Source organism: Euprymna scolopes, chromosome 39, assembly GCF_053919585.1.
Source record: "Euprymna scolopes isolate OS-2025 chromosome 39, ASM5391958v1, whole genome shotgun sequence".
Taxonomy (NCBI): domain Eukaryota; kingdom Metazoa; phylum Mollusca; class Cephalopoda; order Sepiida; family Sepiolidae; genus Euprymna; species Euprymna scolopes.
This window is the reverse complement of record NC_136520.1, coordinates 71,668,701-71,691,155: the sequence shown is the minus strand read 5'-3', so window position 1 is coordinate 71,691,155 and position 22,455 is coordinate 71,668,701. Positions and strand designations below refer to the sequence as shown.

Genomic DNA, 22,455 nt, shown 5'->3' with positions numbered 1-22,455 from the left:
CTAACAGGTACTACCATTCCGGATCAAAGTGGACCTGGGAGCTATGGTAATTAAAGGGTGGCTCCACACTCACCACTGGATATAGTTTAAGGTCATATCCAGGACCTTTAGGTCAGGAAGTCAATATCTTCAGATAGCCTCATCTAACAGCACCAGGTAAATTAAGATAGAACACATAAATGGGTTAATTAATTCACTAATTACCAGTGTTTTCTGTTGTCCCAACAAGCTTGTAGCCTCTGTGAACACAAGGGCTCTTTGGAGCCGTTTAGCTAAATGCTTCAGGATACCATACTGAAACGACGCACACAAATCAGCTACGTTGGAAAGCACACCATCTCCTTGAATGTCTGAAAATAGAATTAGTTTTATCAGAAATTGAAGAATAATTTATTATTACATTTTTTTTTTACATTTCACAATTTTTTAGATGAGGATTCGTTATTCGTATTATTTGGATTCATCAGACTGTCTGCAAAGAACCCGTGGCGTAGTGGTTTGAGTACTTGGAAAAAATCAATTGTAAAAGTGATATTCTCTTGAATGTTGAAGGTTCAATCCTCAGTGTGGTCGACCAAAAAATACAATTGTGAATTACTTAGGACCTCTATCAAGTCATGGATGACAGAATAAGAGCATGCTACCCTCCGTGAAGTAAATAAAGGGTTCCGTTCAAAATTCCATCCAAATTCTCGTATTCGATAGAAAGATTCCCGAATTTGTCAAGATACACCTGAAGGTCAGAGGTTACATCAACCGAAATGTTGTGAAAATGACACTCAAGATGAGCATTATTTGAAGAATCCAAATAATATGTACATTTTTTTCTTTCTTTTTGTTGATGATGAAACACCATACTGTGCATGCGTGTGTTCATTGCACAGGCCGTGATCATCTGTATGTTGTGCCAGTTCAAAGTTGTTATTTGATTTGAACACAGGTTGCAGTTTCAATTCAGTCAGTGCTTTAATAGGAAAATTCTCCTGCCAAATAAATATCACAACTTCTGTTTAAAATAAGCAACGTTTTATTCTTTGGAAAGTAACAATGATGATCGTTCCTTTACTTTGAATAACAGACTTGTAAATGAAAACTCTTAATTATAGTTGTTGAAGTTGGGAGCTAAATCTTATTAAATTCACCAAAAAATAAAAATATTTCTTGGAAAAATGTGTCTTAATTTACGTTTGTGGTTATAGCAATCAAGTATTAACTATTTTACACTTTCTTTGATGGGTTGTTAACTATGCTGAGCTTCCAAGTAACAATTTCCAGGGTTAAATTCGACACTGCTGTCATAAACTCAGTACTCCAAAACTTGATGCTCTGCTGTCATAAACTCAATACTCCTAAACTTGATGCTCTGCTGTCAAAACTCGCCACTCCAAAACTCGATCAAATCTAACATCCAAATCTAAAATCAACTGAAGTCTCTGAAAATCAAGCTTTTTATTTCAAACTTAAAGCATCTCATTTACATATTAGTTGACAATTTTTGGAAACATATAAAGAGAAAAGGCAGCCATTCCCCCCCTTTTTTCCATTCTTTTTGACTGCATGGGGCTCTAAAGGCTGCACAAAAGCAGGTTTGTATAAATTTTTAAGTTGTTTAATTACAGAAGTGTAATTTATCTTGCCTCTGGTAGCATATCAGATTACAACGTTTTTGGTAGGAATTCTTACACAACTATAAAATGTGTGTGTGTTCGACCACTTATTGTGCCAATCCAAATTCATTGTTTGATTCCGGCACTGGTTGCAGTATAAATTGGATGATTTTAGTACTGCATCTGGAGAATTTTCTTCCTTTAAATAAAAATCGCAACTACCATATAAAACAAGCAACCAAGTTTTATTATTTGGGAGGTTACAATGATCCTTGTATTATTCGCTTTAAAAACAGACTTGTAAATAAGAAATTTTAGTTTGACCAAATCAAAGCACAAATCAAATAGGTTAGAGGCCAAGGGCCAATCTTGCTTGGAGAGGCACACAAACTCAACTATCAAATTCCAGAAAACCAAACTGAGAGCCAACTTTAGTTTTGATCAAAAATCCTAGATGTCTGGTCTTTTCTTTCAGTCACTCTGGAGGTTACGATGTTTTCTTCTCTTTAAGAACAGACTTCATAATAACTGCTAGTAATAAAGACTAATATAATATATAGTTGTTGAAGTTGGAGTTCTTCTTTTGAACAGATCTGCAAATGAAAAATATTAGCCCGACCAAATCAAAATACGAGTTCAATGGCTTAGAGCCCAAGAGTCTATCTTACTTAGACTCAACTGTCAGATTCCAGAAAACCAGACTGAACATGAGCCATCCAGAGGACCGGCTCTAACTGACTTCACTACTTCCCTTGCCCATCTGCTGGAATATATAGAGATATTCTGAGACCATACCAGATAGAACACTTGAGATAAAAGCTAACCATCTTCCATTTCAAAAGGTTCATCTGTTTCCAATCGATGGACATTCAAAAACTTACTGTCTAAAGATGCCTATTCCTGCATTTTATTATGTCATATTAAATCTTGGAGGTCACCATCCATGTCACTCCCCAACCTGATCTGTTTCGTTTTTCACACTTCACTTAACATCCACTCCCATTTAGAGATCGACTTGCTTGCTTTCGGGTCACCCAAAAAACAGCGGGAGGTTTGCATTTAGTACAGGGTTGGAGGGTCTTTACTAACCAACATTGTACGTATAACATTGTCTCATCCCTAACGATGAAATCTTTTAAGATCTTTTCCATGAACACTTTCTTTTTGTAAATAAATTAATTAAAAAACAAATTGAGAATTACATAAGTAGAACCAACCCACAAAGTGATTGAGATGTTTTAGCAAAAGAGTCTTGCATAGGGTAAGTCAAAAAGTATTGACAAATTGTATGATAACAGATTCCCCACCCATTCCAAACCATTAGGGCATCATGCCTAAATTAACAAGTGGACTTCCATCTTTTTGCCTAATTAAAATTAAAGTTTTCTCATGAAAATTAAATTCTATAGTATTACTGGATGAATGCTTAATATGGTCTGACCATTCTTAGACAAGAAAAATATTCAGGTTGTGCTTAATACGATATAAATGTGGGTATGTTGCACAAGTCGACCCTTGGACTTTTATTATTCCTGACCTTTACTCCCGATTTGAACTGGAATATGTACATCAAACTGCCGATGCAATTCTCTCCCATACAGGTACACATGTTATAGTTGTGTAAGAATTCCTACCAAAATCGTTGTAATCTGATATGCTACTAGTTTGATGTATATAGAGCCAAGTACGTCCTAGGATTGAATACTGTTGCCACATCTGGGCAGGAGCTGCTCGAAGATTCCTATCCTGTCTTGACAGAGTTCAAAACTGACTTCATAGTAAGCGATGCCCCTTTTCTCTTCCCTACAACCTCTTTCCCGATAGAAGAGACATTTCAACACTGTCTCTGCTCTAATGTTATTTTCATGGCAAGTGTTCATCTGAGCTCCAATGTATAATTCCTCCCTTTGCCAAACTTTCATGAAAAACACTCATCGAGCTGAAACCACCATCAATAATTTCCCCCACTCTTTATCTGTGCCTAAACCTAAACATGGATTCCATGAACAAAGCTCATTCCTTAGAACTGCTCGCCTGCTTTCCAGCTAACTACAATATTGTCATCTTCAAGTCGAATGTAAACAAGTTCTTGTTGAATCAACCCTTTAAATAATCAAATTATACAAAATTTCCACTACTAACGATTACTACGCTATTGTCTCAATGACTACTGTACACACATTAACCCTTATCCTCGAGTGGCCTCTGGGCCTTGATATGTAGTGACCACTTTGTAAAAAAAAAAAAAAAAGACAAAATGAAATCTTTGATAAAATTGTGTCTGACACCATGCTCCATAACAGATACGAAGGGAAAATGAATATACATATATCCAAGGTAATGGCTGAAATGTTATAAAAAGACCTCCAGTTCGTAGTGAAATGGTACCGTAAATGGACGGTCACATTTAATGCTACTAAGACTGAGCTTCTTTCCTTTAACAATTATAAAAAACATTCTCAACCACCGATTGTCTTGACTAGTGGCACTCATTGTTCAAACTTCTCGGCTTAACATTCACAGACAACATGAATTGGAATAAATGCATTGAAGAAGTTGCTAAGTCTGCTGCAAAGAAGGTGGGTTCCTTCTACTGTGCTAGAAGATTACTTACATCTCTACAAAACCATCAATCGCCACTGCATAGAGTATTGTTGCTACATCTGGGCTGGTGCAACTGCCACTAGTCTCTTCCTCTTCGACAAGGTCTAAGAAAAAGTCTCCAATTTGATCCTACATTATCAACCAAGCTCCAACCCCTGTCCCACTGCCGCAATGTTGCATCCCGGTACCTGTTTTTACTTCAATTTAATGTGTTCTGGCAAACTTATAGCACTTGTGACCCTGACTAACCCCACAAGCAGCAAAATCCCACCCCTTCACTGTTTAGGTCCTTAGATGCTGGAAAACCTTCTACTCTAATAGTTTCTTCCCTCAAACTGCTAGCCTTTGAAATTTCCTCTGAGTCTCCTACTTTCCTGGCTGTACTGATATGCAAAAGTTTAAATGTAATGTAAACAGACATCTTGCTGCTCAACTCCCTACACAGTCTCCCTGTAGACATGATAGACATAATAGCCCCTTACATCTAAGTAGCAATATGCCTTGTTTGGGGTGAATAAAAAAAAAAAATTTGCATCTTGTTGAATTTGAAAATTTTTATATTGAATTCATCACTCTATATGGAATTGTAAATAAAACTGTTTATTTAATCCACAATTTACAGAGCCATGACGCATTGGATAAAAGTGCTAAGTAACAATCTTCTTTACGTTAAAAGTTCAATCTTCAATACGAGTAATACTAAGAATACAATTACAAAGAACTTAACATTTCTACCCTGTTGTGGTTGATGAAACAAGAGCAAGTCTCCACCATTAATTAAATAAAGGGGTCTATTCAAAATTCTGTACCGAGTTAATTTATTTATTTGTGGAGTGTTATCCTCATCTTCATAGTTGTTGCTTCACGACGTTTCGTCCAACTATTCCTCTGGCATTTGTCAGGTGATTAGCCGCAACAGGATAGGAATGGCAGGTGCTCGTCTGAACTCCAATCTCTGGTCCCCCCTCGCCAATCTTTCACGAAAAACACCCGTCCAGCTGAATCCACTGTGAAAAATTTTCCCCACTCTTTATCTGTGCCTAAATCAAAACGTGGATTCCATGAACAAAGCTTCTTTCTTAGAACTGCACGCCTGTGGAACTCTGTTCCGTCTGCCTGCTTCCCACCTGACTACAACTTGGATGTTTTCAAGTCCAACATTAACAAATTCCTAATGAACCGCCCTCTTAAGTAAACACTTCATTAAATCTCCACACTAACGTACTGTACTTGCAATAACCCTTATCCCTGAGTGGCTTCCGGGCCTTGATAAGTGGTGACCACTGTGTAAAAAAAAAAAAATTACTGCCTTCCATAGTTGTCGTTTCACCATGTTTTTACCAACTAATCCTCTGGCCTGCTTTGGGTAGGATTAAAACCACTATCCTCAGACAATGCTCATCTGGAATTGTAGATACTAAATGCCTCTATCCACTGCGCCATGGTCCCCGAAGGACAGAGGAATAGTTGGCTGAAACGTCGTGAAACAACAACTTTGAAGATGAGGATAACAGTCCGCAAATAAATGAATACAAATAACTCAAAGGATTCCAATAATAAAATGAATTTAAATACAAATAATCAATCCTCATCTGTAAATATTTGATTTGAAATTTTTATTTTCAAGCCGAGCGAAAACATATCTTGTTTATTTTTACTGTTTTTTTTAATCATGGAAAAAAAATGTAAAGAGGAAGAGAGAAAATCTATAAAGAAAGAAGAAGACAAACAGATGCGTTAAAAGAGAAAGAGAGGAGAAGACAGAAAGAAGAGGAGAGGGTAAGTGGAAAAACTAAACAAGAATGAGTGAGGCATGTTTCAATTCCTCTCCCCAGTACTCCGAAGATGGATGGTGACTTGGTGATTGATCTGGTCAAACACGAGTGATTCACACCCAGCTGACTCCTTTTGTGTTTGTAGTCTTACCGCCAAAAGAAGAACAAAGAGGAAAAGGAAAGAAGCAGAATATAAAAGAAAAGGAAAAGAGAAAAGGAAGAAAAGATGAAAGACATTTTTTTTTTTTTACACCGCTCAGCATGGCTAAGAGAGGGAAAATGGAATCCTGTTCCGAGTAGCAAAAAAAAAAAAAAAAAAAAAGTGATAAGCATGGGAGATGATGAAAAAAACTAAACAAGCAAACTTGTTGACACAGATTCAGCAGACAAAAGAAAGAAGCAGAGAAGAAGATTAACACAAGAAAAACATGACTTGCAAAAATGATAAGTTAACATTTAAATTGGTCTTGGCAAGAGATGGCAATGTTGGAAAGACTTCTTTCATCAAAGGACATTTGACTGGTGAATTTGCAAAGTAAAATTTGTCAATGCAAACTGAAAGCAGAGTAAAAGATTAAATTTGTCAACACAGATGGCTGCGGATTAGAAGCGAAAGAGACAAAGGTGACAGTGCGCCGCAGAGTTATGGGCATGAGTATGATGTAGCAAAGCTAACAAATATGCCCAGGACGAAAAACTAAAATAACAAAACTCACCAACGCAAATGACAAAAATGATGCAAATCGAACACAGAAATGCCGCAAAATACGAACAGTTGAAATCCCACATAAAAAAACGAATGAACTGTAAGTCTACTTTCTCTTGGATGACTAATTGATTCACATTTTGTTTTGTTTATCGATATATTTTCTGCTTAGCATTTTTACATATTAACAAAAGATTTCCTTTCTTTGGCTATTTTTTCTTGCCATATTAATTTGTAAATAAAATTACTTGAAAATTTTAAAATGCTGTTCCGTTTCTCCGTCTTATTTCATTTTTTTTTTTTTTTTACGGGTTTTGAAGAGTTTTACCCTCTTTCTCTTGCTTGACGTGATAAATTGAAACGCAGGGACCTTTCTTTCCTTTTCATTTTTTTTCTTATTGTTACATTTTTTTTATTATTATTACATTTTTTTCTTATTGTTACATTTTTTTTATTATTATTACATTTTTTTTTTATTGTTACATTTTTTTTATTATTGTTACATTTTTTCTTATTGTTACATTTTTTTTCTTATTGTTACATTTTTTTATTATTATTACATTTTTTTTCTTATTGTTACATTTTTTCTTATTGTTACATTTTTTTTCTTATTGTTACATTTTTTTATTATTATTACATTTTTTTTCTTATTGTTACATTTTTTTATTATTATTACATTTTTTTTCTTATTGTTACATTTTTTATTATTATTACATTTTCTTTTCTTATTGTTACATTTTTTATTATTATTACATTTTCTTTTCTTATTGTTACATTTTTTTTATTATTATTACATTTTATTTTATTATTGTTACATTTTTTTTCTTATTGTTACATCTTTTTTCTTATTGTTACATTTTTTTATTATTATTACATTTTTTTTCTTATTGTTACATTTTTTATTATTATTACATTTTTTTCTTATTGTTACATTTTTTCTTATTATTACATTTTTTTATTATTATTACATTTTTTTTTCTTATTGTTACATTTTTTTATTATTATTACATTTTTTTCTTATTGTTACATTTTTTTATTATGATTACATTTTTTTTCTTATTGTTACATTTTTTTATTATTATTACATTTTTTTCTTATTGTTACATTTTTTTTCTTATTGTTACATTTTTTTATTATTATTACATTTTTTTTTCTTATTGTTACATTTTTTTCTTATTGTTACATCATTTTTCTTATTGTTACATTTTTTTATTATTATTACATTTTTTTTCTTATTGTTACATTTTTTTATTATTATTACATTTTTTTTTCTTATTGTTACATTTTTTTATTATTATTACATTTTTATCTTATTGTTACATTTTTTATTATTATTACATTTTTTTCTTATTGTTACATTTTTTATTATTATTACATTTTTTTTTCTTATTGTTACATTTTTTTCTTATTGTTACATCTTTTTTCTTATTGTTACATTTTTTTATTATTATTACATTTTTTTCTTATTGTTACATTTTTTTCTTATTATTACATTTTTTTTTCTTATTGTTACATTTTTTTATTATTGTTACATCTTTTTTATTATTCTTACATTTTTTTATTATTATTACATTTTTTTTCTCATTGTTACATTTTTTTATTATTATTACATTTTTTTTTCTTATTGTTACATTTTTTTATTATTATTACATTTTTTTTCTTATTGTTACATCTTTTTCCTTATTGTTACATTTTTTTATTATTACATTTTTTTTTCTTATTGTTACATTTTTTTATTATTATTACATTTTTTTTCTTATTGTTACATTTTTTTCTTATTGTTACATCTTTTTTCTTATTGTTACATCTTTTTTCTTATTGTTATATTTTTTTATTATTATTACATTTTTTTTCTTATTGTTAAATTTTTTTATTATTATTACATTTTTTTCTTATTGTTACATTTTTTTATTATTATTACATTTTTTTTTCTTATTGTTACATTTTTTTATTAAATGTAATTATAACATTTTTTTCTTATTGTTACATTTTTTTATTAAATGTAATTATAACATTTTTTTCTTATTGTTACATTTTTTTATTATTGTTACATTTTTTATTATTACATTTTTTTTCTTATTGTTACATTTTTTTATTATTATTACATTTTTTTCTTATTGTTACATTTTTTTCTTGTTACATTTTTTTTCTTATTGTTACATTTTTTATTATTGTTACATCTTTTTTCTTATTGTTACATTTTTTTAATATTATGACATTTTTTTTTCTTATTGTTACATTTTTTTATTATTATGACATTTTTTTTCTTATTGTTACATTTTTTTATTATTATTACATTTTTTTCTTATTGTTACATTTTTTTATTATTATTACATTTTTTTTCTTATTGTTACATTTTTTTATTATTATTACATTTTTTTCTTATTGTTACATTTTTTTATTATTATTACATTTTTTTCTTATTGTTACATTTTTTCTTATTGTTACATTTTTTATTATTACATTTTTTTTCTTATTGTTACATTTTTTATTATTATTACATTTTTTTTTTATTGTTACATTTTTTTTATTATTATTACATTTTTTTTTCTTATTGTTACATTTTTTTATTATTACATTTTTTTTCTTATTGTTACATTTTTTATTATTACATTTTTTTTCTTATTGTTAAGTTTTTTTATTATTATTACATTTTTTTTTCTTATTGTTACATTTTTTTATTATTATTACATTTTTTTTCTTATTGTTACATTTTTTTATTATTATTACATTTTTTCTTATTCTTACATTTTTTTATTATTATTACATTTTTTTTCTTATTGTTACATTTTTTATTATAATTACATTTTTTTATTGTTACATTTTTTTTATTATTGTTACATTTTTTATTATTACATTTTTTTTCTTATTGTTACATTTTTGTATTATTATTACATTTTTTTATTATTGTTACATTTTTTTATTATTACATTTTTTTTCTTATTGTTACATTTTTTTATTATTATTACATTTTATTTTATTATTGTTACATATTTTTCCTTATTGTTACATTTTTTTTATTATTATTACATTTTTTTTATTATTGTTACATATTTTCTTTATTGTTACATCTTTTTTCTTATTGTTACATTTTTTTATTATTATTACATTTTTTTCTTATTGTTACATTTTTTTATTATTATTACATTTTTTTCTTATTGTTACATTTTTTTCTTGTTACATTTTTTTTCTTATTGTTACATTTTTTATTATTGTTACATCTTTTTTTCTTATTGTTACATTTTTTATTATTATTACATTTTTTTTTCTTATTGTTACATTTTTTTATTATTATTACATTTTTTTTCTTATTGTTACATTTTTTTATTATTATTACATTTTTTTCTTATTGTTACATTTTTTTATTATTATTACATTTTTTTCTTATTGTTACATTTTTTATTATTATTACATTTTTTTTCTTATTGTTACATTTTTTTTATTATTATTACATTTTTTTCTTATTGTTACATTTTTTTCTTATTGTTACATTTTTTTTCTTATTGTTACATTTTTTTTCTTATTGTTACATTTTTTATTATTACATTTTTTTTCTTATTGTTACATTTTTTTATTATTATTACATTTTTTTTCTTATTGTTACATTTTTTTATTATTATTACATTTTTTTCTTATTGTTACATTTTTTTATTATTATTACATTTTTTTTCTTATTGTTACATTTGTTATTATTACATTTTTTTTCTTATTGTTAAATTTTTTTATTATTATTACATTTTTTTTTCTTATTGTTACATTTTTTTATTATTATTACATTTTTTTTCTTATTGTTACATTTTTGTATTATTATTACATTTTTTTCTTATTGTTACATTTTTTTATTATTATTACATTTTTTTCTTATTGTTACATTTTTTTCTTATTGTTACATTTTTTTCTTATTGTTACATTTTTTTATTATTATTACATTTTTTTTCTTATTGTTACATTTTTTTTTATAATTACATTTTTTTCTTATTGTTACATTTTTTTTATTATTGTTACATTTTTTATTATTACATTTTTTTTCTTATTGTTACATTTTTTATTATTATTACATTTTTTTCTTATTGTTACATTTTTTTATTATTACATTTTTTTATTATTGTTACATTTTTTTATTATTATTACATTTTATTTTATTATTGGTACGTATTTTTCCTTATTGTTACATCTTTTTTCTTATTGTTACATCTTTTTTCTTATTGTTACATTTTTTTATTATTATTACATTTTATTTTATTATTGTTACATATTTTCCTTATTGTTACATCTTTTTTCTTATTGTTACATTTTTTTTCTTATTACATTTTTTTTTCTTATTGTTACATTTTTTTTATTATTATTACATTTTTTTTCTTATTGTTACATTTTTTTATTTCATTACATTTTTTTCTTATTGTTACATTTTTTTTCTTATTGTTACATTTTTTTTCTTATTGTTACATTTTTTTTCTTATTGTTACATTTTTTATTTCATTACATTTTTTTCTTATTGTTACATTTTTTTTCTTATTGTTACATTTTTTTTCTTATTGTTACATAACTCGTAACTGTGCTTTGTTGTAACAGTGTTCATAACAAATATTACTGCAACATGAAGTTTGTTACTTACTTTCTTTTGTTTCACATGTTGCAATGTAACGGTGCATTAAAGAGCTGATTCCTGCAAAGGAGAAATTGCAGTCGGCAGACTTTGGCATCACTTGAGGAAAGGAAAATGCATTCAGATCTCCTTTTTGGCCGATTAATTCCACAGATGCCCCGCCACTCAACCCATAACATTCTGCAAGATTTTTCAGCTTTAAGCTTCGAGCAACCTAAAAATAAATTCAATAAATTCATAACCAAATTTTCAAATCACGGTTATAAATGAAAAAAATCTTGTGGATGAATAGTGTACGCACCTTGTCAAACACATCTCCTGGGGCATTGTCCAGAGTTGTCCCTAACAGAACAAAGTCTTCCACGTCTTTGGCTACAGCCAGAAGACAATGACCTCCACTGGCCAAAAGTACAAGAAATGGAAAGTCAACGCTGAACAAAGAAATAAATAAAATTAAAAAAAAAAACATATTGATAAAATTAAATTAAATAAAAATAATAAATAAAATCAGATAAAAATAAATACAATTAAGTTAAATAAAAAATAATGAGGAAAGAAAGGGAACATACAAATTACAGATACGTTTTAGCATCTTATAAAAATAAATAAAATTAAAAAAATGAAATAAATTAAATTAAATAAAAATAAAAAATAAATTAAATAAAAATAAAAAATAAAATAAAAATAAAAAATTAAATTAAATAAATAAAAATAAATAATAACATAAAATAAATTGAATAAAATAAGAAATTAAATTAAATAAATAAAAATAAATAATAACATAAAATAAATAATTAAATAAATAAAAATCAATAAAATAACTATGAATAAAAATTGAATTAAATCAATTAAAAATAATTATTAAAATTAAACAAAATTAAATAAATAAAATAAACAATAAAATTGAATTTATTAAATCAAAATCAAAATAAATAGAATTCAATAAATAAAAAATATATAAAATTAAATAAAAATACTTATATAAAATGAATAAAAATATATTAAATAAAAATAATGAAATTCTATTGAATAATTAAAAAATAATAAAATTAAAGCAAATAAATAAAAAAAATGAATAATAAATTAATTTAAATTAAATAAAAATAAATAAAATTATATTAAATAAAGATAAATAATAAAATTATATAAAATAAATAAAATTCAATTAAATAAAAAAATAAGCAATAAAATTCAATTAAATAACAATAAATAATATTATATTAAACAAATAAAATAATCAAATTAAATGAATAAAAATAAATAATAAAATTATATTAAATAAATAAAAACAAATAAAATTATATTAAATAAATAAAAATAAATAATAAAATTATATTAAATAAAAAATAAATAATAAAAAAATGTTAAATTAATAAAAAATAAATAATAAAAAAATGTTAAATTAATAAAAAATAAATAATAAAAAAATGTTAAATTAATAAAAAATAAATAATCAAAAAATGTTAAATTAAATAAAAATAAATAATAAAATTATATTAAATAAAAAAATAAATAATAAAAAAATGTTAAATTAATAAAAAATAATTAATAAAATCTCAAATGGGACAGAGATTAACCAGCACAAATATGGGAACAGTACTCCATACACATTTTTAGAGACATAGAATAGCCTCAGGTGTGAGAAGGTGTTTGGAACGATAAAGAGAAGCGATTTGACATTACAATCAAGTGAGCTGAGAGGTCAGATATCAGGTAAAATGTGGTCAACAAATTTCTGACAATCAAGCCTACATCTTCTGGCTGGTATAGCAGTCTTGCTGTGATAGATACATTTTAACTGCAGCTATGTGGTCGATCCATGATTTTACTATCTCACTCGGAACATATATATATATAGCCGTTGATGTTCAGCAAGAAGTCAGGTTAGGGTAGAAGTGAGGTGCCATGAAGTCGGCTGGCAACATTGAAATCCATACTTGTCACTGGAGATTTTGTTTGAGCATGTCATTGATGAGGCAACGAGCTATCTACTGTACTAGGTTAGTTGGTTGGTTGTTTTTGTTTTACGGCATATCAACCTTTTTCAGGTTATTTAATGCCGAATCTAGTTATTTTGAGGAACGATTTTTAATGGAGTATATTTTTTTTTTTTTTTAAAGTCAGATTCTATTTAACCCATAGTTGGGACCCTAACAGGTACTACCACTCCGAGTCAGAGTGGACCTGGGAGCAATGGTAATTAAAGGGTGGCTCCACACTCCCCAAAGCCCGCAAGCTGGGGGCTCACCACTGGATATAGATTAAGGTCATATCCAGGACCTACTGTACTAGGAGTTGATATTCTGGTTTTAGCAGAAGGTATTTGCATCGGAAAAGAGCCACAGCATATCTGGCTGTCTTACACGTGTTTCACTATAATGAAGGAAATGTAAGCATTTACCTAAATTATAATTACAAAAACTTAAAAATATAAAAAATTAAAAAATACACTAAAATTATAATTATGAACTGATCCTTTCCATTGATCATTGGAATGTAACTTACCAGTAGATTTTTTCTTTGCTCTGAAGTTGGAAACATATCTTCATTGAGCTTGTTGATCAGTGTACATATGCGTTTTGGTTTATTTTCTTGTATTACGTTTGACAGAGACTGTCCTTTTCTCATCTGGTATGAAACGTCCTGACTAGAGATATGTTAGTTTAGAAGTTAATTCCTAAAAGCTAGCATGTAAAAATGGACGGTAAACGATAAGGAAATCAAGTCAATTTTTAAATAATCTGTTTATACTTAGATGAGGTTAGAAAGTTATTTCTAAGAGTCATTCAATATATGCATGTAAAAATGAATGCTGAACTGAAAACAATAAAGCCAAGTCAATTTTTAAATAATCTGTTTATACTTAGATGAGGTTAGAAAGTTATTTCTAAAGGTTATTCAATATATGCGTGTAAAAATGAATGCTGAATTGAAAACAATAAAGTCAAGTCAATTTTTAAATAATCTGTTTCTACTTAGATGAGGTTAGAAAGTTATTTCTAAAGGCTATTCAATATATGCATGTAAAAATGAATGCTGAACTGAAAACAATAAAGCCAAGTCAATTTTTAAATAATCTGTTTATACTTAGATGAGGTTAGAAGGTTATTTCTAAAGGTTATTCAATATATGCGTGTAAAAATGAATGCTGAACTGAAAACAATAAAGCCAAGTCAATTTTTAAATAATCTGTTTATACTTAGATGAGGTTAGAAGGTTATTTCTAAAGGTTATTCAATATATGCGTGTAAAAATGAATGCTGAACTGAAAACAATAAAGCCAAGTCAATTTTTAAATAATCTGTTTATACTTAGATGAGGTTAGAAGGTTATTTCTAAAGGTTATTCAATATATGCGTGTAAAAATGAATGCTGAACTGAAAACAATAAAGCCAAGTCAATTTTTAAATAATCTGTTTATACTTAGATGAGGTTAGAAGGTTATTTCTAAAGGTTATTCAATATATGCGTGTAAAAATGAATGCTGAACTGAAAACAATAAAGCCAAGTCAATTTTTAAATAATCTGTTTATACTTAGATGAGGTTAGAAGGTTATTTCTAAAGGTTATTCAATATATGCGTGTAAAAATGAATGCTGAACTGAAAACAATAAAGCCAAGTCAATTTTTAAATAGTCTGTTTATGCTTAGATGAGGTTAGAAGGTTATTTCTAAAGGCTATTCAATATATGCGTGTAAAAATGAATGCTGAACTGAAAACAATAAAGCCAAGTCAATTTTTAAATAATCTGTTTATACTTAGATGAGGTTAGAAGGTTATTTCTAAAGGTTATTCAATATATGCGTGTAAAAATGAATGCTGAACTGAAAACAATAAAGCCAAGTCAATTTTTAAATAGTCTGTTTATGCTTAGATGAGGTTAGAAGGTTATTTCTAAAGGTTATTCAATATATGCGTGTAAAAATGAATGCTGAACTGAAAACAATAAAGCCAAGTCAATTTTTAAATAGTCTGTTTATGCTTAGATGAGGTTAGAAGGTTATTTCTAAAGGCTATTCAATATATGCGTGTAAAAATGAATGCTGAACTGAAAACAATAAAGCCAAGTCAATTTTTAAATAATCTGTTTATACTTAGATGAGGTTAGAAGGTTATTTCTAAAGGTTATTCAATATATGCGTGTAAAAATGAATGCTGAACTGAAAACAATAAAGCCAAGTCAATTTTTAAATAATCTGTTTATACTTAGATGAGGTTAGAAGGTTATTTCTAAAGGTTATTCAATATATGCGTGTAAAAATGAATGCTGAACTGAAAACAATAAAGCCAAGTCAATTTTTAAATAATCTGTTTATATTTAGATAAGGTTATTTCTAAAGGCTATTCAATATATGCGTGTAAAAATGAATGCTGAACTGAAAACAATAAAGCCAAGTCAATTTTTAAATAATCTGTTTATACTTAGATGAGGTTAGAAGGTTATTTCTAAAGGTTATTCAATATATGCGTGTAAAAATGAATGCTGAACTGAAAACAATAAAGCCAAGTCAATTTTTAAATAATCTGTTTATACTTAGATGAGGTTAGAAGGTTATTTCTAAAGGTTATTCAATATATGCGTGTAAAAATGAATGCTGAACTGAAAACAATAAAGCCAAGTCAATTTTTAAATAATCTGTTTATACTTAGATGAGGTTAGAAGGTTATTTCTAAAGGTTATTCAATATATGCGTGTAAAAATGAATGCTGAACTGAAAACAATAAAGCCAAGTCAATTTTTAAATAATCTGTTTATACTTAGATGAGGTTAGAAGGTTATTTCTAAAGGTTATTCAATATATGCGTGTAAAAATGAATGCTGAACTGAAAACAATAAAGCCAAGTCAATTTTTAAATAGTCTGTTTATGCTTAGATGAGGTTAGAAGGTTATTTCTAAAGGTTATTCAATATATGCGTGTAAAAATGAATGCTGAATTGAAAACAATAAAGCCAAGTCAATTTTTAAATAATCTGTTTATACTTAGATGAGGTTAGAAGGTTATTTCTAAAGGCTATTCAATATATGCGTGTAAAAATGAATGCTGAACTGAAAACAATAAAGCCAAGTCAATTTTTAAATAATCTGTTTATACTTAGATGAGGTTAGAAGGTTATTTCTAAAGGTTATTCAATATATGCGTGTAAAAATGAATGCTGAACTGAAAACAATAAAGCCAAGTCAATTTTTAAATAATCTGTTTATACTTAGATGAGGTTAGAAGGTTATTTCTAAAGGTTATTCAATATATGCGTGTAAAAATGAATGCTGAACTGAAAACAATAAAGCCAAGTCAATTTTTAAATAGTCTGTTTATGCTTAGATGAGGTTAGAAGGTTATTTCTAAAGGTTATTCAATATATGCGTGTAAAAATGAATGCTGAATTGAAAACAATAAAGCCAAGTCAATTTTTAAATAGTCTGTTTATGCTTAGATGAGTTTAGAAGGTTATTTCTAAAGGTTATTCAATATATGCATGTAAAAATGAATGCTGAACTGAAAACAATAAAGCCAAGTCAATTTTTAAATAGTCTGTTTATGCTTAGATGAGGTTAGAAGGTTATTTCTAAAGGCTATTCAATATATGGCAGCGTGTAAAAATGAATGCTGAACTGAAAACAATAAAGCCAAGTCTATTTTTAAATATGTGCTGTGTTTATATTTAAATAAGTTAGGGTTTCAGTGCTGTCAGATATGGTGTTTCTGAATTTTTGAGATGAGGATTGGTTATTCATATTATTTGGATTCATCGGACTACTGTTCTCATCTTGAGTGTCATTTTCTCAACGCTTCAGTCGATGTAACCTCTGACCTTCTTCAGGTGTATCTTGTCGAATTCGGGAATAAAAATAAATAATGAAATTAAATTAAATGAATAAAAAAAATAAATAATAAAATCTTTGACAAGATATACCTGAAGAAGGTCGGAGGCTACATCGACCGAAACGTTATGAAAGAGAAATTGCATTTAATCACTAGGGCTGTGACAACAGAATATTCTTTTTATTCTTTTGACTCTCGGGTATATATCCGACACAGGTGGACACACTTAATTAACAGAGAACCACATCCGTCTATATAAAAACATATAAGATATTAATGGATATGTACTCAGAAGTCAAAACAATGAAAAGAATATGCTGTTGTCACAGCCCTATTAATCACAAGATGAGAACAATAGTCCGATAAATCAAAATAATATGTCAGATATGGTATCATGCTAAACACGTTCCTTTCAGCTGCTAGCATAACTAAAATAAAAAAAGAAGTGAAACGTCTGTTCACTTACTGCTCTATCATCCGCCCTGTAAGTGCGTGGGCTTCCATATGATGAATTGGAATCATTGGTTTTCTGTAAAAGAAAAGAAAACAAACATTCAGTTATAAACGGGGGGGGGGGGGGTGTTGGGACAATCGGAATCGTGAATCAGAAAAATTGGCATTTTTCGAGGTATTGAAATCAAAAGAATTAGTACCTATTTTCCGATGCCAAAAACAATTGTGATTTTTTTTTTGTCTTATTTTTATTTAGAAGTTAATTTTCCATTGCTAGCACTTCAAAAATAAAATAAATATTCATTTATTTATTTTAAAATAAAAATATTTATTTTTTAAAAATATTTATTTTTTAAAAATAAAAATATTAACTTTTTAAAAATATTTATTTTTTAAAATAAAAAATATTTATTTTAAAAATAAAATAAAGATTCATTCATTTATTTTAAACCATCAGTAAAATTTGCATGTATAAATCACTTTAAAAGTGGATGTTTTACGTTTGTGAAAATATATGCAAATAACGTATGGGTTTTACAGGTAATCTGAAAAGATAATAATTATAATAATAAAAAAAAAAACTACAGCTACATATCAAGACATTTGCAAATAATATTCCGACAAGATGGATATATATATTAGTGTTGGTACGATTAATTGGAATCGGAATAATCGGAAGATTTGGGGGTATCGGAATCTGTATCAGAATTGGAAAAATTGATGCCTATTTTCCGATGCCAAAACGATTATATATTAATTGTCTTTTTTATTTGATTTTGTTTAAACCAAAATATTTCATTGCTGGTAATAATGATAAAATAATAAATATTTATTGATTTTAAAATACCAGTAAAGCTAAAGTCAATAGATCATCCTTCACAAGTGTATTTTGACGTTTGGGAAAATATCTGCATATTTAATTTGTGTTTTTACGAAAATTAGGCGAAATAACAATCTTATAGTTAAATAATTAGAGATTTATAAAGAATCGGAATTGGTAATTGTATTGGAATCGGGAAAAATATTGGAATCGTTCCATCACTTATATATATATATATATATATATATATATATATATATATATAGTGGGTGAGGAAGCAATGAAAAGAAATCAAATAAAGTGCTCAATCGTCAAATGTGAGAGCTGAAAATACAAATATTTATTTAAAAACTATATATACATATTCCAAAGATGAACCAGCAGTTTCATTGTATTGAACCAACATCGTTTACTAATGACTATTTTTACAACAGGAACTCCAAGCAAAGACACCGCCCGAACTGGTATTTTTCTCTGTTTATTTTCTGTTTGTTTCACTTTTTCAACAACGTTGATAAGCTGTATTGATTTCATACCAGCCACAGATGGCTAGTCAATACAATGAAACCACTGGTCTGTCTTTGGAATATGTATTATAGTTTTTAAGTAAATATTTGTATATACATATATATATATATATTACAATAGAAAAATGTATTATGGAATATAGTTTTTAAGTAAATATTTGCATATACATATATATATATATTACAATAGAAAAATGTATTATGGAATATAGTTTTTAAGTAAATATTTGCATATACATATATATATATATTACAATAGAAAAATGTATTATGGAATATAGTTTTTAAGTAAATATTTGTATATACATATATATATATATTACAATAGAAAAATGTATTATGGAATATAGTTTTTAAGTAAATATTTGTATATACATATATATATATATTACAATAGAAAAATGTATTATGGAATATAGTTTTTAAGTAAATATTTGCATATACATATATATATATTACAATAGAAAAATGTATTATGGAATATAGTTTTTAAGTAAATATTTGCATATACATATATATATATTACAATAGAAAAATGTGAGCATGAAAAGTAGTGTTGGAATGATTAATTGGAATCTGGAATAAAAAAAAATCGGGGCTTTTTGGGGTATCGGAATCGGTATCGGAAAAATTTTAGCTTATTTTCCGATTCCAAAACCGATTCCTTAAATTATCTTTTTTTTATTTGATTATTGTTCAAGAAACATTTTCCACTGCTTGTAGTAATAATAAAATAAATATTTATTGATTTAAACTTCCACTTTACTAGAATATCTTGTCCTTTTCTTTTCCAGTTTTAACAACTAGTCCTTTACTTTTCCATATTTAAGATTTACCATATTACTTTTCATGCTCGCATTTTTCTGTTGTAATCCATGTTTTTTCCAGGCTTCCAGTAAATTCACTTCTTCTTTGTTTAATTTTAGTCATATTTTTTTTGCCCCCATAAACATAATGTACACATATGCAATAACAATGTATGGCACTCGTCTGCTTTCAATAAAATTCCCCCAATTATCTCCCTTCCATTCTTTCATTCTCTCTGTTTCACTTGTTACTTCTCTTTTCGCAAGAGCAGTGAATTTGTAGCAACAGTAGTCACTGAAGCGATGTGGTTGCTATGGAAATCCGTCATAAAAAAAAACGTCACTCACCTCCTTACGTTTTTTTTTTACAATTTTGAACACCAGTAAATTCATCATAACTTTTGTTTTACTGAACGAAAATCGAAAAAAATTTTTTTCACAACATAGCTGAGAAGGTGATTTATAAACTGTAATAATTGTTTGAAATTCGGTCGAAAAATAAGTGAGCGGTGAAGCTACCATATTTGAATTATATATATATATATATATATATATATATATACATACACAAACACACACGATGCTACATGAACCTCGTATGTTGAATTACTTTTCTCTACTCCCTCTGTGATACCATCAATATCTCCAAGTGCTGGGAAATTGGAGGAGAAAGAGAAAAAGGAAAAAGAATGACAAAAGACAGGAGGAAATAAGTTTATCAGAAGAAGAAAGGTATAGGAAATAGGGTTGGTGGAAAGACAATGTATAGGAAGTTGTTCATCAAGGAACACAAAAGGAACCTGAGGTAGGATTGTTAGTCAAGATGTGGCAATGATTGGAACAAAGGTAAATATATTTTAGAGTTAGTTTTAGGAGTGTCAATGAGTTTTTCGATAGTTCACGACGGTTGGGTACATTTTGTGGACAGCCTGGATTTTGTGACGGTTGACAACATAGTTGAGGAGAGTTATGAGTTGGACACAATGGAAGCCAGATTATGGTTTGGACCAGACTGGGAGAACTTTGGGAGATTGAGATGGGCTGACATCAACTGACGAACTCGTCCTTGAAAGAAAAACTAAGATATAGATGCAAGCGCTTAGAGCGTAGTCTCCCACAATGGTACCATAAACACACTCAGAGCCCAACTGATATCCACAGAATCTGTTTTCTTTTTGAATTATTTTTTTTTTTATATATGCTTGTGAACCTGTGTGCACATCCTTGACTGACACCAATGTGAGGAATGACAACACGGCCAGAAAAGATGAAAGAGAAGAAAACTATGTTGTTAAGCAGGAGACTACTTGATTATCATATCCCTCCTTGGGAAATGTTGGGTAAATACAGCTCAAATATAAAAATAACTGTATTTTTAATTTTTTTTTCTGGTCGAACAATAAAAGCGGATGAGAACAGTAGTCCGATGAATAATAATAATAATAATACAAATAAAAGCGGATGTTTTAGTTTTAAAGGGAGATAACTTACTCATGTTGAGAAACAAGTTGTTTTGCATACTCCAAACCCACACGCAATGAGAGCTGCAAACCAGGTTTCACTGTGACAGCAATAGCATCAATATCCTGCAAAACAATAAAATCAAGAAAATAGAAAAATGCAATTCGATCAAAATTTCGAACGATGTCAAAATAAAAAGTTGCATTGCGAAATGAGTTTGTCAAATAAGAGAAGCATTAGGTTGACATCATTTTTGTTAGGAGGCTGTAAAGTGAACTTAAAAGTAGTGTTGGGACGATTAATTGCAATCAGAATTGGGAATCGAAAAATCGGAACTTTTTGGGGTATCGGTATCGGAAAAATTTGTATTTATTTTCTGATGCCAAAACGATTCCTTTAATTATCTCTTTTTTTCATTTGAATTTGATTGAAACAAAATCTTCTGCAGCTGCAGTAGCAATAAAAAAATGATAAATATTTATTGATTTTAAATTACCAGTCAAACTAAAACCTATAGATCACTCCCATCACAAGTGCATTTTCACGTTTGAGCAAAATATCTACACACTGAACATGTATTTTTATGGTAATCGGATAAAGATGACAACTTTATTGTAAATATTTAGAGATTTATAAAGAATCGGAATCGGTAATTGTATCAGAATCAGAAATTTAGTAAAAAATCAGTAATTGTATCAGAATGGGGGAAAAATATTGGAATTGTCCCATCACTACTTAAAAATTTCCCCGAGTCCGAGACCAGCGCTGTATTTATAGCACCGCATGACAACAGGTGTTCCACTTTTTATCGACCCACCTCATCAATCGTCCCCATTCTCTATATGCCCTCCCTAACTTATGACCGCCACATCGGTGTGTTATGGTCACTTGTTGGAAAAGTTCTGTTTGAGTTGGTCCTCACATTTTTTTGTTTTATTAAATTTTCACCCCAAACAAGGCACAGTCCACTTTGATGTAGAGGGCTACTATCAGGGACATAAATTGCAAGGATACTATGTAGGGAGTTGAGCAGCAAGATGTCTGTTCACATTACACTTGAACTTCTGCATGTCAGTACAGTTGGGGAAGCAGGAACTTGGAAAGGAATTTCAAAGTCTAGCAGTTCTGGGGAATAAACTATTAGAGTAAAAAAAGCTTTCTTACATCTAGGGATCTCTACTGTGTAGGGGTGGAACTTTGCTGCTTGTCGGGTTTGTCCGGAGTATTTAAGTCGAGGGGATACAAGGGCTTGTAGTCCGTCGGAGC

The 22,455-nt window shown here is 27.9% G+C and overlaps 1 protein-coding gene across 1 annotated transcript in view; it reads right to left on the bottom strand.

The window, feature by feature from the left end:
• The window catches only part of LOC145263860 (tRNA N6-adenosine threonylcarbamoyltransferase, mitochondrial-like), a 48,671-nt gene that overhangs the window by 12,517 nt on the left and 13,699 nt on the right, over window positions 1-22,455 (bottom strand). Inside the window, exons 3-7 of the mRNA XM_080120935.1 lie at window positions 21,220-21,314; window positions 17,589-17,651; window positions 11,600-11,729; window positions 11,308-11,512; window positions 205-350 (exon numbers count right to left, since the gene is read on the bottom strand). Coding sequence (XP_079977061.1) covers window positions 205-350; window positions 11,308-11,512; window positions 11,600-11,729; window positions 17,589-17,651; window positions 21,220-21,314 — 639 coding nt within the window. The remainder of the gene's footprint in view (window positions 1-204; window positions 351-11,307; window positions 11,513-11,599; window positions 11,730-17,588; window positions 17,652-21,219; window positions 21,315-22,455) is intronic.